Here is a 20,797-nt window from a genome sequence, read left to right on the forward strand (position 1 = left end):
CAATAGCATTTTCTATGCTCAACATGTTTCATTGCATGCTCAGGATAGAGGCACAAATATAACGCCATACTCTTCCACGAACTTCAGCTGTAGCTTCACATGGTCTGGCCTCAGCCACATGTTCAAAGTGAGAACTTCCAATGCTCGTTGCATGTGAGGAGTCCAGCGTGTGCCATCCACCCGGTTTGGTTTTAAGACCTTTGTCTCCAGTGAGGTTGCAATGCTCTTCACCTCCCTCAATACTTTTGGTGAGTACTGGTAATGCTTGTGGATCTTTTTCTGGATGTCCTTCAAATCATCAAGGGGACGATTGTCTATGATAGCCTGAAGTATCGCCAGCTCCAGGCGATGTGCCACACAGTGCACAGTGACCATACATTCTGCATTTTCCTTGACCCGGGTAGCCACAATGTTTTTTCGCCCTAGGTTAACCGGTGCGCCATCACAAGCCATTCCAACCAGCTTTGTCTTCCAATCATCAATGCCATTGTCAACAAAGGCCTGCTCTATTGCTTCATAAAGTCCTTGAGCATGCATGTTTGACAGGTTGGAGGCTGAAGAACACGGTCTTGGGTTCCCCATTGGTGACATATCTGACGTACACAAACGCTACCTCCTGGACGCTGTTATCTGTTGCTCCATCAAATAAAATAAATATGGCTGTTGTATTTCTCAATGAAGTGTTGACTGAATGCCTGATGTTTTCTACAATGTGGGGAGTAAGCCTATACACATGCCCGGCGCCGTGGGAGGGCCAGGCCCTCCCATTTGACATTCCTGCCCTCCCCCAATAAACACGTTTTTTAAAATTATTTATAACATTTCATTTTTTTTTTTTTTTTTTTTTTTTTTTAATTATAAATAAACTGTGAACTTTTATGCTACGATGTATGTGATGTCAGATAGTAACTACAAAACAAATCGCAGGCTACGTCAAATCAATTCATGTGTCTGTTGTGATTTGTGATTCGTCCACATTTAGACCAATCACAGCGTCAAACTCTGCCGCCAATTCTGGATTTGTTTATTGTGCATTCTGTAGACTCCCATTTCTGTTTGAATTACAAAATGGACATCAGAAATTGGCTTAAAAGGTCTAAGAATGTATTAAAACGAAATAGCGATGAAAGAACTGCAGCCGATGGCGCTGCTGGCGACCTGCCGTTGCAGCAGTACGCCTTAATCTCACAAGCTTGACCTCGGCAAACCCCGGGGCTGAGTTAGCGAGCCCAATCCTTGACTCATCAAGGCGGCCGCCACCAATGCTGTCCTCCGATGCACAGCTCCTTGTGCCCCTACCATCACCACCTGCGTTGCCACACCCTGTACCACATCCGCCAGCAGCAGCAGCAGCAGCATCGTCCTCCTCCTCCGTGCCGGTGCCTCCACTACAGACGCTACCTTGCAGCAGCAGCAGCAGCAGCACATCAACAGGTACTATTGGGCCAGCAACCGCTCAAAGACCAACAGCCCCAGATGATCTTGGGGTTAATAAACCCAGCCAGGTGAAACTGGATCGTTTTCCAGGGAGATTGTTTTCAGGGAAGAAGCGCACTTTTGCCGCTGCATGGTACAACAACAGACCGGCTTGAAGATTCGTTAGAAGCAGACGCAGCCTTTTGTTTCCCCTGTAGACAGTTTAAAGTCAATACGTCTTCATCTGATGCGACTTTTACTGTCAAAGGTTTTTGCGACTGGAAACACGCATTACAGACTGATAAAGGACTGCTAAGACATGCCGCATCAAAAGAACACATTTAATGTGAGAGTTTGTGGAGAGAGAGACAGATACGCGAGGAAACAAATAAGGAAATTAGAACTTTGGTGCACACAGATCAGCTGGCACGGAACCGTTATTACGTGTCAGCTGTCGTTGATATGATAGCTTTTTTAGCTGTCAACCAACTCCCTCTCAGAGGTGACCACGATGCACTCCACAGCATGTCCGAGTCAGGCAGTGGGCTCTTCCTATCGCTGTTTGAGTATACGCTGCACAAAGATGCAGAGTTGGCCAAAATAATGGAAAGCATTCCCCACACAGCAACATACACCTCTCACGACATGCAAAATGCCATAATAGAAATAATGAGCACCTTAGTGACTGAGCATATTGTCGAAGGGGAATGCGGTGTGTTCTATTAAAGTCGACGGAACCAGGGATCCCACCGGGCAGGAGAATATTTCCATTGTTCTTCGGTTTATCGATGCAAACTGTGAGATAAAAGAGCGGCTTTTGACCATAGCCACTGCAGACAGAGGGGATGCCAACACTCTAACCCAAACGGTTATTTCCGAACTGACCAAGGCTGGACTGAGCACAGACAAAATACTGAGCCAAGTGTATGACGGGGCCTCCCTGATGTCGGGAAAATATGGTGGAGTACAGAAACTCCTTCAGGATACATTGAAGAGGGACATCTCATACGTGCACTGCTTCAATCATCAGCTCCATTTAGTGGTAGTGCAGGCAATGTCTGCAGAACAGCCCATCACAGATTTTTTAAATGTGTGTAACCTCTTGTACAAATTCATCCAAAAACCCACAGTCGCGGTTCATTATCAAGGGGAAACACTAAAACGTCTGCTTGACCAACGCTGGACCGGTCATTTGGCCACAGTGCAGGTGATACAGAAATCACATGGGGAAATTTCCCAGCTGTTGACGGAAGTTCAACGTGCACTTTCCTTCCCAGCTGACCTGAGAGTGGAAGCTGTGGGACTGCTGAGTGTCATCTCAAAGCTGGACTTCAGATTCATTGCGCTTCTCATCAACGAGATTTTGATGCTTCTTGAACCACCCAATAGAATGCTACAATCGAAATACATGGATCTCCTGACAGCTGTCCAACTGGTGAACTCAGCCACGGAGTGTGTTGCGGGCCTGCGCACAGAAACCGAGTTTGGTGCGCTAATGGATAAGTGTGGAGAAGCAGAGGACACAACTGACCCGCCCCAAAGTAAGAAGAGATGCACAACAAAAAACACAACTCTACAAGATTATGTTGTAGAGCAATCTACTGGAGCACGGCTTGACCAGGACGAAACAGTAGGAGACTGTTTTATTGACGCAGTGTCTGGAGAGATGGCACGACGCTTTGGAGAGCGCAACAGCGCACTGATGGAATCACTGGCTTCACTTGATCCTGAGAGTGATTTATTTTTGAACACAGACAAAGTATTGCCCCTGTTGGAGTTGACCAGCACTAAACTTGTAGAAGCCAAGTTTGTTGTGGCCCGACAGTTTCTTCGCGCACAAATGAAGGCTCTACGCCCCCAGATGATGGAAAATGGACCATTAAAACACTCCTCACCACCTTCCACAAGACCCTGGAAGCCATACCAAGTGTCATAGGGGCATTTAAGTTGGCCTTAACTTTCGGGGCCTCCACTGCTACCTGTGAGAACTCGTTTTCAGCACTGAAAATCATTTTCAGTGACCACCGACGGAGCATGCTGCACCAGCGGAAAGCTCACCTTATTCAACTCGGGTTTGAAAAGGACTTGACCAGGAAATGCAGGGATGAGTGGAAGGACACTTTGCTGAGGCGATTCCATTCTTCAGGCAAACGGCGTCTCCAGCTTTATTAGCATGTTACAACCCGCCTCCCTACTTAATAGTAGTGGCTCGTGAGGCAGTCCGCAACATAAAATAAAAATACACAACACGTAGGCACTAAACAGTGATCGTACATTTATTGCCACAATCATAAAACATACACTGGAGGACAGGTAAAACAAACAAAAGACGGAGGGGACTTGGGCCAACCACACCACGGGCCGTAGGATCCAGAGCCTTCCTCCGCTACCCAAAATCACACACAACCTAACGGGAGAAATAAAGCCGCGAAAACCTAACTTTCACACGTCCTCCAGGAAACACAACAAAAAGCAAAAGCGCTCTGCCACAGCAGAGACATCCGGAGTAGTGATCGGCCTCCTCCTTCAGCCTCCTCTTTTATGTTCGGCTGATTGGCAACTGGGAACACCTGGGCCAAGCTCGGCTGAGTGACAACTGGGAACACCTGGGGAAGGCGGAGCCAGGTGTACCTGCACAGCAGAGAGAACAAAGAGGACAACAAAAAGGGGGGGGGGGGGGGGGGGGGGAGAAAGTACGTAACACCCCCACCATCAGTTAGTGATTTTTATTTTTTAAACAAAACAATCACAACAATCAACCTTAGTTGACAGACGTGCTCACCACCACTCATTCCACACACCAGACAGGTTAACAACACACAATAACTGCTATATTATAAGCGCGACAATGCATCAGCCAACACATTATCCTTGCCACGAATGTGTTTGACCTCAATATTGAAGGCTTGCATGAAAATACTCCACCGCATCAACCTTTGATTTGTGTTACGCATTCTTTGCAAAAACACAAGGGGGTTGTGATCGGTGAAAATAGTGACAGGAATGTTTGATGACCCCACGTATACCTCAACATGGTTCAAAGCCAGAACCATAGCCAGTGCCTCCTTTTCGACTGTGGAACCAATGGTGGAACACACCCGCTGGTGGGGATTGAATTTCCCGGAGCGGTACGACACAGGGCGCTCCACCTCACGATCAGCTCCCATACATCTGCACGCTGCGCATCAGGCAAGTGTGCCAAATGAGACTCCATATTGGCCAGAGTCTCCGCAGCGATCGGGGCCTCCGAGGTGACAGGGGTGTCACTTTTAGCACTGGGCAGGGCCTCCACACAGGCAGCGACAGGGTTATGAACAGCCCCAGGGCTTATCGTACCTGATTTCCCACCCTCACGCCATGATGGAGGATCCCTGACCGGTCTGTCCAATCCCGTAGCCGTAAAACTGTTGCGGGTGACTGCCACCGCATTCACTCCCGGCTTAACGAGCACTCTGCCACCGGCTATATCATTCCCCAAGACCAAATCTACCCCTTCAATGGGAAGACATGGCCGAACCCCGACAGTTACCGGACCTGTGACCATATCTGACTCAAGATGAATATTATGCAATGGCGAATCCACACACTGCATACCAAACCCACCTCACAAGAACACCTGAACCCACAGCAGACTCCTCAGAGAGGGGCAACACACCCCTTATCATAAAGGATTGCGAAGCTGCTGTATCCCTCAAAATGGTCACTGGAACCCTGTTGTTCTTCCCCGGTAAAGACACCATTCCCTCCATGAGAAACGGAGCAAAAACTTCCAGTTCAGATTTGAGAGACCCTGGCTTTGAAGTACTCACCAAAGCGACCGTCTTTACAGACTTCTCCTCATCCCGCAAAGCATAACAATTCGCAACAATATGACCTCTTTTCTTGCAGTAATGACACACTGGCCTATCCGTAGATCCCCAATTCACCTCTCCTGGTTTTTCCTCAGCAACTCTTGGCCTGCTGGACTGCCATGGCACTTTAGTGAACACTGGGGTTTATCTGATATTATTGTCCACAAACCCGGCCTGTGCCCTAGTCCTCTCACTGTAGACAGTCTTGTGAGTAAGCACATATTCATCAGCCAAAACCGCAGCATCAAACAGTTTCACCGGTTTTTGCTCATTGAGGGATGTGGCTACTGTGTAAGGCAAACAGTTTTTAAATTCTTCCATGAGCACTAATGTTTTTAGGTCCTCTAGAGATGTTGTCCCCGTCGATGAGCACCATCGCTCAAACAGAACCTCTTTCTCACGGGCGAATTCCACATACGCTTGACAATCTTGCCTTTTCAAACCACGAAACTTTTGACGGTATGCCTCAGGCACCAGCTCATAAGCGCGCAGAATTGCAGCTTTCACCTGTTCATAATTCCGGCTAACCTCCTCAGATAACGCAGTATACACCTCCTGCGCTTTACCCGCGAGAACGCACTGCAGCATAACGGTCCACATGTTCCCAGGCCATTTAAACGTTGTTTCTACACGCTCAAACAGGACAAAATAGCTATCAACGTATTTTTCGTTAAATACTGGGATAAACCGAGTATACTTGCCTACGTCAAAATCATGAGGTTGCGCAGACCCCAACTGCTGAGTCTGATAAGCCGTCAGCTCCAGCTCCCTCAAACGTAACTCCGCCTCATACTTCCTCAATTCGAGATTACAGGCGATCTCCTTCTCTCTCTCAGTCTGTTATCACTCTCCTTCTCTCTAACCATCAACTTGCGCAGCTCTAGCTGAAGTTGAAGGTCGCTCACTTTCTGAGGGACCTCTGTCCCGTCATCCATTGGAACGTCTACTTCCTCCTCTGACAATACCTCCTGATCTATAAGCGCAGCCAACAGCTGTCTCTTAATGATGTGTTTCTTGTTCTGTTTGTTGACTACAACGTCAAATTTGCCTGCGATCAGACCAAGCTGCTGTTTGCTACATGCATCCAACTTCCCCCGAGTCGGATCACCCACAAACCCCTCCAAGTCGAAATCCATCACTGCAACTCTACGCTATACAGCCAACCAAACAAATAAATGCTGTCAAGGGCCTTTTACAAAGTAATACTACTCACCACCACACCGGCACCTGCCCGAGACAGCCTTTGGACGAGCCCCCATATGTTACAACCCGCCTCCCTACTTAATAGTAGTGGCTCGTGAGGCAGTCCGCAACATAAAACAAAAATACACAACACGTAGGCACTAAACAGTGATCGTACATTTATTGCCACAATCCTAAAACATATACTGGAGGACAGGTAAAACAAACAAAAGACGGAGGGGACTTGGGCCAACCACACCACGGGCCGTAGGATCCAGAGCCTTCCTCCGCTACCCAAAATCACACACAACCTAACGGGAGAAATAAAGCCGCGAAAACCTAACTTTAACACGTCCTCCAGGAAACACAACAAAAAGCAAAAGAGCTCTGCCACAGCAGAGACATCCGGAGTAGTGATCGGCTTCCTCCTTCTCCTTCAGCCTCCTCTTTTATGTTCGGCTGATTGGCAACTGGGAACACCTGGGCCAAGCTCGGCTGAGTGACAACTGGGAACACCTGGGGAAGGCGGAGCCAGGTGTACCTGCACAGCAGAGAGAACAAAGAGGACAACAAAAAGGGGGGGAGTACGTAACTTAGCATAAAGTAGTAAGTAATGTTTGCATGTCAATATGTCAGTGCTTACTGCGCCACATTACGCACTGCATAATGTGGTGTCGCGTCGCTCCCTCTGTATTATTATGTTTATCAACGGTGGCCCAAGCAAAGCTGTTGCTGTTATATTTTTATTTCAAATGTGTGTGTTAAGGGAAATGTGCATATGTCCTCAGTTGTTGTTGTTATATATATATATTAGCCTATGTCTATTCTGTACTCAAGCTCACAAAGGGATGTCATGTTATTATTGTACCACTGTGAGGCACTGAAGTGTTATGTGCTACTTAAGGACGCAGGCTTTCGTCATATGTAAATGAGGGTGTGTTCACCTGATAAACATTCAGTCCAGATCTATATGTGTTGTTGTTCTAAGTTAGCTCGGCTGAGCGAAAGGATGCACCTGCAGTGCATAGAAAAATAAACCATGCCCAAGGCGGGCTAAACAGTTCATCGTCTCTGTCTCTACTATTTCTCTCCGAGTGCAACGATGAGGAAGCTGCCATCCTTAACCAGTGTGCCTTGCTCGTGATTTACCAGTGTTTGTGCTGCCACGCACACAATGTTTCAAAAGTGGTTTCTATGTTGCCCTTTATTTGTGTATGTATTTGCGATAAGTGTGCGTCTTTACGCAATGCTGTTGGCCTTGCTGTTTGATATATATTGTGTCATGCAGCACGTGACGGTTTTGTGGGCCCTCCCTTGTGGGTCTGCCTATACAAAACACAAAAAAGAGGTATGTAAAACAATTGACTGTTCTAATCACTGTAAAATAAGCACTGAGGTAGGTATTATTTGTATACATTTATGGGTATAGATTAAATATGGAAAATATCTGCATATTTCTTCATAAAACAAAATATTAATGAAACAGTTCTGAATGGTAATTTAGAAGTAGACCCTACCAGAGCTGCGCTGACCTCCAAGGTGCGCAGTACATTATTGTTCAATCTGCCTGTGAACATGCTGTGCGAGCCGAGATTGTGTGTGCGTAGTTGAACCTTTTCATATTTAAATTTATAGCAAGTTGTGTGTGTGTGTGTGTGTGTGTGTGTGTGTGTGTGTAAACATTACCTCATGCATGCCTGATCTGTCCTGTAGCTTGTCAGACGCCGCAAATCAGATCTGTTCTTTATCTGAAGATCCAGCAGACAAGGCAACGATGTAAAGGGTTCCTCATTTTTCAGGACATAATATACAGTGTTGAAAAGGCTGATTAAGATCTTCCGGTTGGCTGCATTCATTTTGTGAATTGCGGTGTTCATTGGCCCGTTAACGGGTACCCCAGCTCTTGCAGCCTCCGCCTCATTATATCGTTGAGCAGCCCGCTCATGTTGCTTGCAGTTCCAATGCTTGTCTAGCCCTGTGGTTCTGAAATATGCACTGCCTTGAACTAGTGAACTTGATGGGTCACTAATGGATGTATACATAGGCGGTGCGTGAGGCTCAGGTTTGGGAAGGCTAAATAACTTTTTTTACCTGACGCTGCCCGCCTCCAGCGTCTATAGAAAAGAGATCAAATCAGTGAAAGCACCGCCTGCTGACCAATCAGAGCTCAGTGTGCGGGGTTTAAATCTATCAAGTCATATTACAGGATAAAGGAAATACAGTTTGAACTGCCGTATGCAGAGAAGACACCGAAGGGTCGCACTTATCATTCATATCATCAATCAGATCATCGATGATATCACATCATAATGTATCATATATTTTTCCTTATCTGAGTCAGCTGAGCCGTATCAGGCTGTGCAACACTCACAGTGTCACATACTGTATGCAGAAGTATTATTTTAAGAAACACATTAAGCTGACGAAACACTCAACTCAAATGTAATTAAAGTCAGATCCACTCGTGTCTTAGACGGGGCAGTATCATAAAACTGTACGCTACAAACATTCTGTAGTTTATTGATTTTTTAACCAGTTGTTCTATATTCACCTTGCAGGTGCAACTCTGTGGCTTGTATCCTGGATTATATGTTTAAGTCATGGATGTTTAAAGTTCATATTTATATATTAGTTTACTTTTCATTAATGAAGTATGACGCTGCGCTGTCAGTACACTTGTCCCTGTTTGTGATTGGTCAAATGTAGCTAAGCCCGCCCCTTTCACGAGAACACACTCTCAGCTGGAGAGAGAAAACCTGGCTTGATTTACCGAGTTGATAACCGGCGTCGTAGGACCGCTTAGCGAGATCTCGTTTGTTAGGGTTAGTTAAGATAACTCAAACATATCCAGGGTATGTTGAACTGGCTTCGTAGTACAGGGCACAGGTGGCTGCATAGCAGCGCTAATGTCAAAGACACAAACATTATATTTTTATTTTACCAGGATGCAGTGACACAAACATTTGGGAAGGCTAAGCCTTCCCTAGCTTACAGTACCTGCCGCCCCTGGATGTATATGTTGTACATGCCTTGCAGTATAATTTTCCGTCGAGCTCAAAGATGCCGGGATATTTCGCCACCCAAGACTTTACAAATGTCCTTTTCGTTCCGGTTCATCTTGCACTGTATCAGTTGAATCAACATTCATTTGAGATGTTGACGGGTTAGCCGAACTTTTTACCCCACAATCAAACAACTTCATTTGCTTCGCCATTTAAAAAAAAATAAAGCACCGTGCGCGGGAGTAAACGTGCACCGCGCTCTGGCTCCGTAATCACAACAATGCACCTGCAATTTAAGTATCAGGTTCCGACTGGTCATAACAATAATTAAATATCACTTAATAAAACAAATAATTTATCTATTTTGGGGTGCACATGTTGCTGTTTGCTGTCCTTATTTATTTATGTTAAAAACCTAAGGCCAAGAAGTGGTTGACATTTTTTCTGACTGGTTGTCAATGGCAACCTGGGAACCGTTACTGTCGAGCCCTGAGTAACTAATTGGTGACTAATCAATTAGTCAATCGACAGAACATAACAGTTTATTGTTAAAGTTAATTACACTGGAATATAGCTGAAAATACAGTTATATTTCACACAGGCTCCGCCCTCTACTGGATTCTATGGGTACTACTCTCTATCATGCTGTGCGTACTTTCACCTACTGAGTTTACGTAAACGTAGCCGGCCAATCGGGGCAAGCCTACCTGAATGCACGCGCAGGCCCACAGTCTATAAAGCGGCTACACCCGCCGCCCACTATCCTTTTTTCTCTTCAGACGAGCTGACCGAAGAGTTAAACGAACGAAGATTAGAAGAAACTAAAAATGGACTCACCATTACTGGAAGCTCGGCCATGCTCCACCTGCCCTGGTTTGATCGCGGGCGCTGATCTCCACCACCTCTGCTTAGAGTGTTTGGGGGACCAGGATATGGCCGAGGCGGTGCCATTCACGTTCGCCATTCCAGCGGGGCGGATGGCTCCGTTTCCCGTTGTCGGGCACTTCCGGGTCCGGTCCATGTAGGTCCAACGCCCTAGGTGATGACCATGGCGGCGGAGCACAGCTGCTCCCAGCCGGCAGCAGGCTGGGCAGGGAGCTGAAAAGAGCTCTGCCCCGCTACCGCGTGACAAGGCGACTGCAAATAAACACGGGTGTGTTGGGCATCTCGCTAATTGCTGGAGATGCCCCCACCTCACCAGATCAGAGCGATTATTTGTAGCTTGATCGTGGCCGCCGCCGTTGTCTGCCGTGTGATATCCCGGTGAGGGACCACGCCGCATGGCACTTTCCAAAAGGACCGTGTTGATCTCCCGGGCCGGGAGCCCCCGTGTTTACGGAAGGGCTCTTTGGATCGATCTCCTTGGTCACGTCGGTGAGGAGTAGTCGCAGCGTGGCTGCTTCTTGCTCATCCCCAGAGGAAAGAACACTGTCCCACACTCCCCACCCCCTCTGTAAACTCCAGTATAGGAGCCAGCAGGTGGGCGCGTGCACGTGAGTGGAATAAACCGAAGTGCTGTCAAAACACTGTGCGGGTTCAAGAGAGAGTGATGTGTGTGTGAGAAATGAATTCAGTGAAAACGATTGCATATATCCCAGAGTAAGAGTCATCTCTCTGCACATTTCCACTTTTCACCATAATGTCCGTTTCAAAGAGACTGCATTAGGACAGAGCAAGCCCCCAGGAAGTGCGCCGGACTCAGATGAAAATATTCGTGCTGGCCAAACGGCGGTACTACACTTCCGTTTGGTTGCCAGGCCCGGAAACACTTTTTCCCATTGACTTACATGGGGAAAGAGTGGTCTGTAACTCGTTGGATAATTTTTTTTAAACTAAATAAACTACCCAGTATGAACACTTGTATAGCCTTTATTAAAAACATTCGTTCCTCAAGTTGTAAACATTTGCTAATAACGTTATTCTGAGAGTTATTTCCCTATGCATTATGAACGCGCATCTAACCCACGGGACCGCGCCGCCCGGCACGTTCAAGTTACGTGTCCCGACCAATCAGAGCACACTGTGCTCACAGGGAGGGTGGGACTGGAGCTATTGGAGCTACAACGAGCCGTTAAAGGCAGAGAGTGAAATTCAGTGAATACACGTAGTTTACAGAGATGCTGTTTGAGAAACCAATGTGAGTTGCGTTTATCTTTACCCATGGATGCACAATAAGAACGGATCCATATCGTCTTACTGCCATCCCACGGAGCTGTAATAATGGATATATTGCACATGTTTGCTGTAATTCATTATCATACTACATGGGCTGTATGATTAAATCTTGTACCCTAAATGTTGTATTAAATAAAGTTAATATTACCGACATTATTAACGTCCCTGTAGCTTCGTATTGCACTAAGAAGCTTATTGCACTGTATATAAATATATATATATATAGGCTACAGTGCAATAATTATTTCATGCTAAATGAAGCTCTGTTGGATATCACTAGATCCTGATACAGCGTAATATAATACATAACGATTGATGTGTACATTAGCATCATTACTAGCTAGCCGCTAGCTAATATCTGCCGCCTCGTTAATATCAAATCCATGATAACAACAATCCATTACCATGCTGTCATGAAATCGCGCGGTGCTGTTACGTGTATGCAAATTGACGTGCTTGATGTGAACGAGCATTTTGGTTAAAGTTGCACATGCTCTATGAGTGCACATACGGGTACTTCTCAGGCATGCTGGGTAATCTGTGACGTTTCACTCTCTCAAAAGTTGAGCCATTTTATCATCATGCGCTAATGAGCAGCTCTCATAGGAATGAATGAGGCCCCGCCTCCCACGCTGTATCCAGTTCTTATTATACATCCATGGGACAGAGCCGCGGCCCCACGGGAGCGTGCCGCGGTGCGTTCAAGAACCTCAGTAGAAAATCGGACCTTTTCTTTGTCAGCCCCCATGCCAAAACTCCCTTTGTATGGAAGGTTTGGCAGCGGAGTAGGCCACCAGAGAATACTACAGCTTATTAGCTTTGGCTCCACAGCTGCTGGCATGCCCCTGAACACAGTTTTGTGGGGAATGGAAGCCCCACAAAAGCTGTGTACTGACAGAGTAGAGGGGCAGGACACTGAGACTGGGTTACTCTCTCCAGCTTTGCAGCGTCCCTCCTCCATTCAGGGGCAATAGAGAGGCAAATCTGGGGCATTCTGGCTACGCATCACTCTATTCACCAATGGGTAATGTTTAGATGGATTTTTAGGAACTTCCCCTCGATTCTATTGGCTCTAACGGTTTAAAATAGGGATGCTCCGATCGGCCTCCGATCAATATTGGCCGATACTCACTCTGCCGATCGATCGGTGCTCTCTAAAAATGCCGATCGCATGACGTAAAATACAAGACACTTTTCTCAGTGCGCGGCAAAACAAGCTCGCCAAAATGGCTTCACCAGTCTGGCAGTATTTTAAGGTGTCCGAAAATGACAATAAAATAGCGGTATGCAACGTGTGTGAAGCAGAAATCCTGCAGCTCCACCCGCTGTGACGGACCGGTGAGCGGAGCAAAACACACACTAATGCCTCTTTCACACCAACGCGGTTCCCGTTCTAGCTCCGTGCTAGAGCTTTTCTGGTTCGGAACCGTTTTTTCTTTTCAGCCCCGGTTTTGTTCACACCGCTGAACAAAATCATGATGTCACCGTTTAAGTCGCCGATTTTCTCCCCAACGACATTACGGCGCTCACTACAACAACAATGGGGGACTGCGTCGGGTCGATGCTTTTAATCATACGAAGCCAGATCAAATTAAATAACTACTTCTCCAACCTTATACTTTTCTCCAGAGTGCCGTGGTTCATTGTTTATTAATGTGTTTTAGCGGTATTTACCGACCGCTGCAGTGCTGCTCTTCCACCGGAGTTTATTCTCCTGTTAGCTCCGGGTTAGCTCACACGGCAGCGGCCGCTGTAAAGTATGTCTGACTGTCACACAAGCAGCTGATACATATCCCCAATTCCCCAAGTGAATGTGTTTCAGTCTGAATTGACACTGTTTGGCATCACAACGCTGTTATGAAAGTTTATCTGGTATAAAATGGGTGATGTAGCATAGCAACCGAAGCTAAACTGACTATCTTGACAACTTGTTGCTATCCTATTGTGGCATAAGCCGTTTTCTACAGGCACATTTTACCGGCGTATTTTTCATTATGATTCTACTTGTGATAGTCGGACATGACAACCTGTGCAGCCCATGTATTGATTCCATCCGATAGCTGCTATAATACAAAACAAAACGTCTGCCTCTCTCCACAATGATCAATAACAGCGAACGGATGGTTAAAGAAAGGTACAAATAAACAGAATCACACTAAGCCTGGTTAGTATTGCCTGACTTTATAAAGTGTGTTTTTTTTATAAGTGTGTGGTTGCGTTCTAGTCACTTTGCTCAGCGCTACTGCTTGTTACAACTTTTATTTGCCGTACTCGTCTTTAACTGTTAGCTCAGGTTAATCTCGCCCACCTCCGACATAAGCGTGACGTATGCGGTTCTTGTGTCACGATTATCATGTTATGTCACGTTTGTAGTTTTGTATGTTTGGGTTTATTTTGCTGTTCGGTTCTCCCTGTCTTGTTTTCCTCCTTGTGTATTGTCTGGTCCCTCTCCCTGTGTTTGTCCTCCCTGTCGTTAGTTTCCCTGGTGTGTCTAATTGTCTGATTGTGTTCACCTGTCGCCCTTGTGTTTCTCCTCCCCTGCCCGGCTGTTTCTCGTCCTGTGATTACCTCTCCCTGTATTTAGTCTTGTCTCTTCCTGTGTTCAGTGTTGGTTCGTCTTTTGTTGGTGACTTAGTTCACCGGTGAGTGTTCTGTTTTGTCCAAATTATTTTCATTATCCTTGAAATAAAGGTTAATCAGAGTTATCTGCATTTGGGTGCTGCTTCCTTCACTCAACCGTAACATCTTGCTTCTAGACCGAAACATTTTTGGTGCTTGAAACGAGAAAAGAGAGAGCTTCCGCTCATTTCTCCCTCATTATTATCCAAAGTTAATGTAAACTTGAATAATGTACTTCATTTGAATGTAATAATTATGTTGGTTATTGTTTGTGGAAGCGCCAGTGAATGAGCCCCATTAACTGAGTTTTAAACATCACTTTAAATGGAAGATCCCCATAGGCCCCGCCCACTCGATCGGATCGGTATCGGTCGATACTGTTTCCGGCGATCGGACCCAAAATTGGCGATCGGAGCATCCCTAGTTAAAAAGAGATGTCAATCATCAAAATCGACCGATGGGTTCCAGAGATATGGAAAATCCACCCAAATGACCCCAGAAGTGTTTTTTCTTTCTAAATCTCTCTAAAAAGATCAAATTTCACTTGTTTTGCCTCAATCTTGATACAGGGTACTTATTATATGTTATAGTTTGGATTCCTAAAGCTTTTAGTCTACTATTCCATCATTCAAGGGTGGTTTTCACTATGTTCAATCTGAATGAATACAAAATACTAATACATAAATGATATATTGATTCTGACTTTTCTACATCCAACTCACAGGTTTATCATTGCTTTGAGAAAAAAGATTATTAATGTACCCCTTTTTAGAAGTGAAGTTATAGTTATTTGTTCTGGGAATGTCATTTTCGAGCCTGAGACCTGAAAAACAGGCTCAGGGCTTAACAGGTTAAACGCCATATCATGTTCCAAACCACATTAAGGATTATTTAATTAATACACATTTCCGATATTACGTCATATCGGCAGCAAATCTGGATCAGCTCCGTTGTACCCCTGTTTTTAGAGATTTGTGCATGGAGGAAAAGAGAGAGGGTTTTGTTTTCTGACACTTTGTGAGTTCCCTGACACACCCAGGGACACATATTTATGTATAAAATACATAAAAAAGTGCATTTTGCATGATAGGAGACCTTTAAGGACCTGATACCATCAATACCCAATAACACAAACTTAAGAAGAAAATACACATGAGTCAGCATATTATTAAGAACGCTTGTGGAAGTTGTTCAATAGTTCTGGTGTGACCTTTGAACACTTATCCTGTCCTTTGAGAACCAGTCCTTTGTCGCTGGACTGTTTCTACACGGACCACTATTGCGGTAAGCATGTTGTAACTTCCGGTTGTTGTCATCTCCGGGTATCCCGTGTGCCCGTTCTGTTGCTGATAGCTTATTATCTTAACTTAATCGATCGTTTTAAAACTCTTGATCACGGCAACTGCCTGACGCTGTAATCACACGTTACTATAACTTAAGCTCTCACAACTCTCCTTCTCTTAGCGACTGTAACTCCACAGTTGCCTACACTCTTTTCGGGTTTGCTAACGGTAGCTACTTTAGCTTGATAGCTAGCCATGGCTCTTTCCCCACCCTCGGGTGCTATTTCCTGCTCTAACTGTCTCATGTTTGGTTACTTCCCTACCTCCTTTACTGGTACCGGTACATGTGTTAAATGTAGTATAGTTGTTAGGTTGGAGGCGGGAATCATAGCCATAGAAGCCCGGCTCCGCATCTTAGAAAGAAACTCAGCTACAGTAAAGCCCATGTTAGCCGGTGCGGACCGGCAAAAGGTAGCTCCTATTAGCCGTCCCCCGGCAACTCCCGAGCAGCAGGGAGACTGGGTGACTGTTCAGAAGGGGCATAACGCGAAACCCGCAGGTCCCCACCAACCCGTTCACGTATCTAACAGATATTCCCCACTCAGCGAGACACCCGCTGAGAAGCCAACTCTGGTTATTGGTAGCTCTATTATGAGACACGTGAAATTAGAGACCGAAGCCTCCACAGTCACATGCATTCCGGGGGCCAGAGCGGGCGACGTTGAGGCGCATCTTAAACTGCTGGCTAAAAATAAACGTAAATACAGTAGGATTGTTATTCACGTCGGTGGTAATGATGTTCGTATACGCCGATCAGAATGCACCAAACTTAATGTGGAGTCGGTGTGTAGTTATGCTAAAACAATGTCGGACACCGTAATCTTCTCTGGTCCCCTCCCCAATCTGATCAATGATGACATGTATAGCCGCATGTCATCATTTCAGCGCTGGTTGTCTTGGTGGTGCCCAGCAAACAATGTGGGCTTCGTAAATAATTGGACAGCCTTCTGGGGAAAACCTGGTCTGATTAAGAGAGACGGCATTCATCCTACTTTGGAAGGTGCAAATCTCATTTCGGCAAACATTTCAGGGCTTTGTGGACTTAATCCATGACAAACTGGAGTTGAGACCAGGAGGCGGAGTCGCAGTCTTACACGCTTCTCTGCGCTCTCTCCTCGGCAGTCATCCATAGGAATCCCGAACCCAATAAAATACCCAATATTAGCGGTGTGTGTGTCTGCCCAAGGACAAGTTAAGGTAAAACCTAATAGAGGTGTCATACATAATAACCTAATCAAAGTAAATGTAACAACTACTACAGTGCAACAAAACAGGAATATTAAATGTGGTCTCTTAAACATAAGATCTCTAGCATCTAAAGCAATATTGGTAAATGATTTAATATCAGATTATAATATTGATATATGCTGTCTCACTGAAACTTGGTTGAGACATGAAGAATATGTCAGCATAAATGAGGCCACTCCACCCAGCCATATCAATACTCATATTGCCCGAGGCACGGGCCGAGGAGGTGGAGTTGCAGCCATCTTTGACTCAAGTTTACTTATCAATACTAAACCAAAATTAAATTATACCTCCTTTGAAAGTCTCGTTTTTAGTCTTACGCATCCGACCTGGAAAACTTTGCAGCCAATCTTATTTGTTACAGTGTACCGTGCACCAGGTCCTTATTCAGAATTCTTATCTGAATTCTCTGAGTTTTTATCAACTTTGGTTCTTAAAACAGATAAAGTAATTATCGTAGGTGACTTTAATATTCATGTTGACGATGATAAAAATAGCCTTACTGTTGCATTTAACTCTATATTAGATTCTGTTGGTTTTTGTCAGAGTGTAAATAAACCAACCCACTGCTATAATCACACTCTCGACCTTGTTCTGACTTATGGTATTGAAATTGAGCAACTATTAGTCGAACCGCATAATCCTGCTTTATCCGACCATTTCTTAGTAACTTTTGAAGTACTGTTACGAGACTACAAAGCATAAGTCAAAAGCTCCTGCAGCAGAAACCTATCTGTTAGTGCTATAGCCAAATTTAAGGAAGAGATTCCACCAATACTTAACTCGATAGCATGTCTGCATGTAAGGGAGGAAACTTATACAAAATGTACACCACCCCAAATTGATCATGTTGTTGATAGTGCTACAGATGCGCTGCGAATAAAATTAGACTCTGTTGCTCCTTTGAAAAAGAAGAAAATAAAACAACATAGACTAGCTCCATGGCATAATGCCGAAACCCGCAAAATAAAGCAAAAGTCGAGACAACTTGAAAGGATATGGCGTTCTACGAAACTTGAAGAATCTCGTTTAATTTGGCATATTACTCTCAATGAATATAAGAAAGCACTGCGTAAAGCGAGAGCAGCCTACTACTCTTCATTAATAGATGAGAATAAGAATAATGCAAGATTTCTTTTCAGCACTGTAGCCAGGCTGACAGAAAGCCACAGCTCGATTGAGCCTTCTATTCCCATAGCACTCAGTAGTAATGATTTTATGTGCTTTTTTAACTATAAAATTGTTACTCTTAGAAACAAAATTAATGACCTCTTGCCTTTGACCAGTATAGTGTTATCAACAGCTCCCGGAAACGTAAGTTCTAATATTACACTAGATAGTAAACTAGAATGCTTTTCAGCCATAAACCTTGAACAATTAAATTCAATGATTCTCTCTTCTAAACCATCAACGTGCATGTTAGACCCAATTCCAACTAAGCTGTTGAAGGAAGTTTTTCCATTAATTAGCACTTATTTATTAAATATTATGAATATGTCTTTATTATCAGGCTATGTTCCACAATCATTCAAAGTAGCAGTGATAAAACCGCTTCTTAAAAAGCACAACCTCGATCCAGAGGTTTTAGCCAACTATAGACCTATTTCTAATCTTCCGTTCCTCTCAAAAATTCTTGAGAAAGCGGTCGCAAAACAGTTGTGTGATTACTTAAAAAACAATGATTTATTTGAAGCTTTTCAGTCTGGCTTTAGAACACATCATAGCACAGAGACAGCTCTGGTTAAAGTCACAAATGACATTCTAATAGCCTCTGACAAGGGACGTGTCTCTATTCTTGTTTTGCTCGATCTCAGTGCTGCATTTGATACTATCGACAATGATATCTTATTGCAAAGACTAGAGCACTTAGTTGGCATACAGGGAACTGCTTTAGACTGGTTTAGGTCCTATCTATCTGAACGCTCTCAGTTTGTACGTGTCAACGATGAATCTTCCACGCAAACCAAAGTTAGCCATGGAGTGCCACAGGACCTATTTTGGACCTATTTTGTTCACATTATATATGCTTCCGTTAGGCAATATTATAAGGAATGATTCTGTACATTTTCATTGTTATGCGGATGATACTCAACTATATTTATCAATCAAGCCTGATGAAATTAATCATCTAAATAAAATTCAAGACTGCCTTAAGGACTTAAAAACGTGGATGACCTTAAACTTTTTGATGTTAAACACGACCAAAACTGAAGTTATTGTACTTGGCCCGAAGAATCTACGAAGCAAATTATCTAAGGATATACTAACTATGGATGGCATTAATTTGGCCTCCAGTGAGACTGTAAGGAATCTTGGTGTTATATTTGATCAGGATTTATCCTTTAACGCCCACATAAAATCAATTTCAAGGACCGCCTACTTCCATCTACGTAACATTGCAAAAATCAGGCATATCTTGCCTCAAAACGATGCAGAGAAACTAGTCCATGCATTTGTTACTTCAAGGCTGGATTATTGTAACTCTTTATTATCAGGGTGTACCAAGAAGTCAGTCAAGTCGCTTCAGCTGATTCAAAATGCTGCGGCTCGTGTACTAACCAGAGTTAGGAAAAGGGACCACATTACTCCTGTTCTGGCTGCCTTACACTGGCTCCCTATAGAACACAGGATAGAATTTAAAATTCTTCTTCTCGCCTACAAAGCCCTTAATGGGCAGGCGCCATCTTACCTTAAAGAACTCATTATACCCTACTGTCCTACTAGGGCATTGCGTTCCAAGAATGCAGGGTTGTTGGTTGTTCCTAGAGTCTCTAAAAGTACAATGGGAGCCAGAGCCTTTTCTTATCAAGCTCCACATTTGTGGAATCAGCTTCCAGTTTGTGTTCGGGCGGCAGACACCCTATCCGTTTTTAAGAGTGCGCTTAAGACCTTCCTTTTTGATAAAGCTTATAGTTAGGGCTGATTAGATCCAGCCCCTAGTTTTGCTGATATAGGCTTAGTTTGTCGGGGGACATCTTACTTCTTCCTTCTCTCTGTCTATACCTGTGTACTCTCATGTTCCGATTAACCCAGCTTCCCCAAATGTCTTTCTTTTTGGTGTCTATATACGCCGGGATCCGGAGTCATGGATGATCCTGCGCTCCTCTGTCCTGGATCGCGAGCCCTGGATCTTGAGTCGTGGCTGTGGTCCTGGATCATAGGTCCTGGATGGATATCCTCGTGGATTCATCTTACTATTATACACACATGCATTTCCAAACATTTGGACTACCTATGTTGCAAATGTATTATCTTTTCAATTTACACACGGCATCTATTGCACGTCTGTCCGTCCTGGGAGAGGGATCCCTCCTCTGTTGCTCTCCCTGAGGTTTCTCCCATTTTTCCCTTTAAACTGTGGGTTTTCTCCGGAAGTTTTTCCTTGTACGATGTGAGGGTCTAAGGACAGAGGGTGTCGTATTGTCATACTGATATTTTGTACAAACTGTAAAGTCCACTGAGACAAATGTAACATTTGTGATATTGGGCTATATAAATAAACATTGATTGATTGATCCTGCAGGACTATACCGCCACCATCTTTCTCCGCCAGCGCTGGACCGACGAGCGCTTGGTGTTTGAAGGCAACAAGAGCCTGAGCCTGGACGGGCGGCTGGTGGAGCTCCTCTGGGTCCCTGACACCTTCATCGTGGACTCCAAGAAGTCCTTCCTCCATGACATCACCGTGGAGAACAGGCTGATACGCATCTTCCCCAACGGGACCGTCCTTTACGCTCTGAGGTGGGATAACGAACAAGCTTATCAGTTGTATGTTTTATCTGCTCCAACAGATGATGAAAAGTAGGCCAGGGAACGGAGGAGGGATTGGCTGAGGGAGGCGGCAGGGTTTACATTTTGAGATAATGTGATTGCAAAGCAGGGACTGTCTACTATTACCTGGGTATTGGATTGTATGAATACTGAAGCAAGCATTCTGTCAATACAAAGAGCTGTGGGATAT

General features: G+C 44.8%; 1 protein-coding gene across 1 annotated transcript in view; it reads left to right on the top strand.

Annotated features, from left to right (window-relative positions):
• LOC117550984 (gamma-aminobutyric acid receptor subunit pi) overlaps positions 1–20,797 on the top strand; it is a 159,289-nt gene that overhangs the window by 96,647 nt on the left and 41,845 nt on the right. The window contains exon 5 of the mRNA XM_034223638.1: positions 20,360–20,577. Within this exon, the coding sequence (XP_034079529.1) occupies positions 20,360–20,577 (218 nt within the window). The remainder of the gene's footprint in view (positions 1–20,359; positions 20,578–20,797) is intronic.

This window comes from Gymnodraco acuticeps, unplaced genomic scaffold (assembly GCF_902827175.1).
Source record: "Gymnodraco acuticeps unplaced genomic scaffold, fGymAcu1.1, whole genome shotgun sequence".
Lineage (NCBI taxonomy): Eukaryota > Metazoa > Chordata > Actinopteri > Perciformes > Bathydraconidae > Gymnodraco > Gymnodraco acuticeps.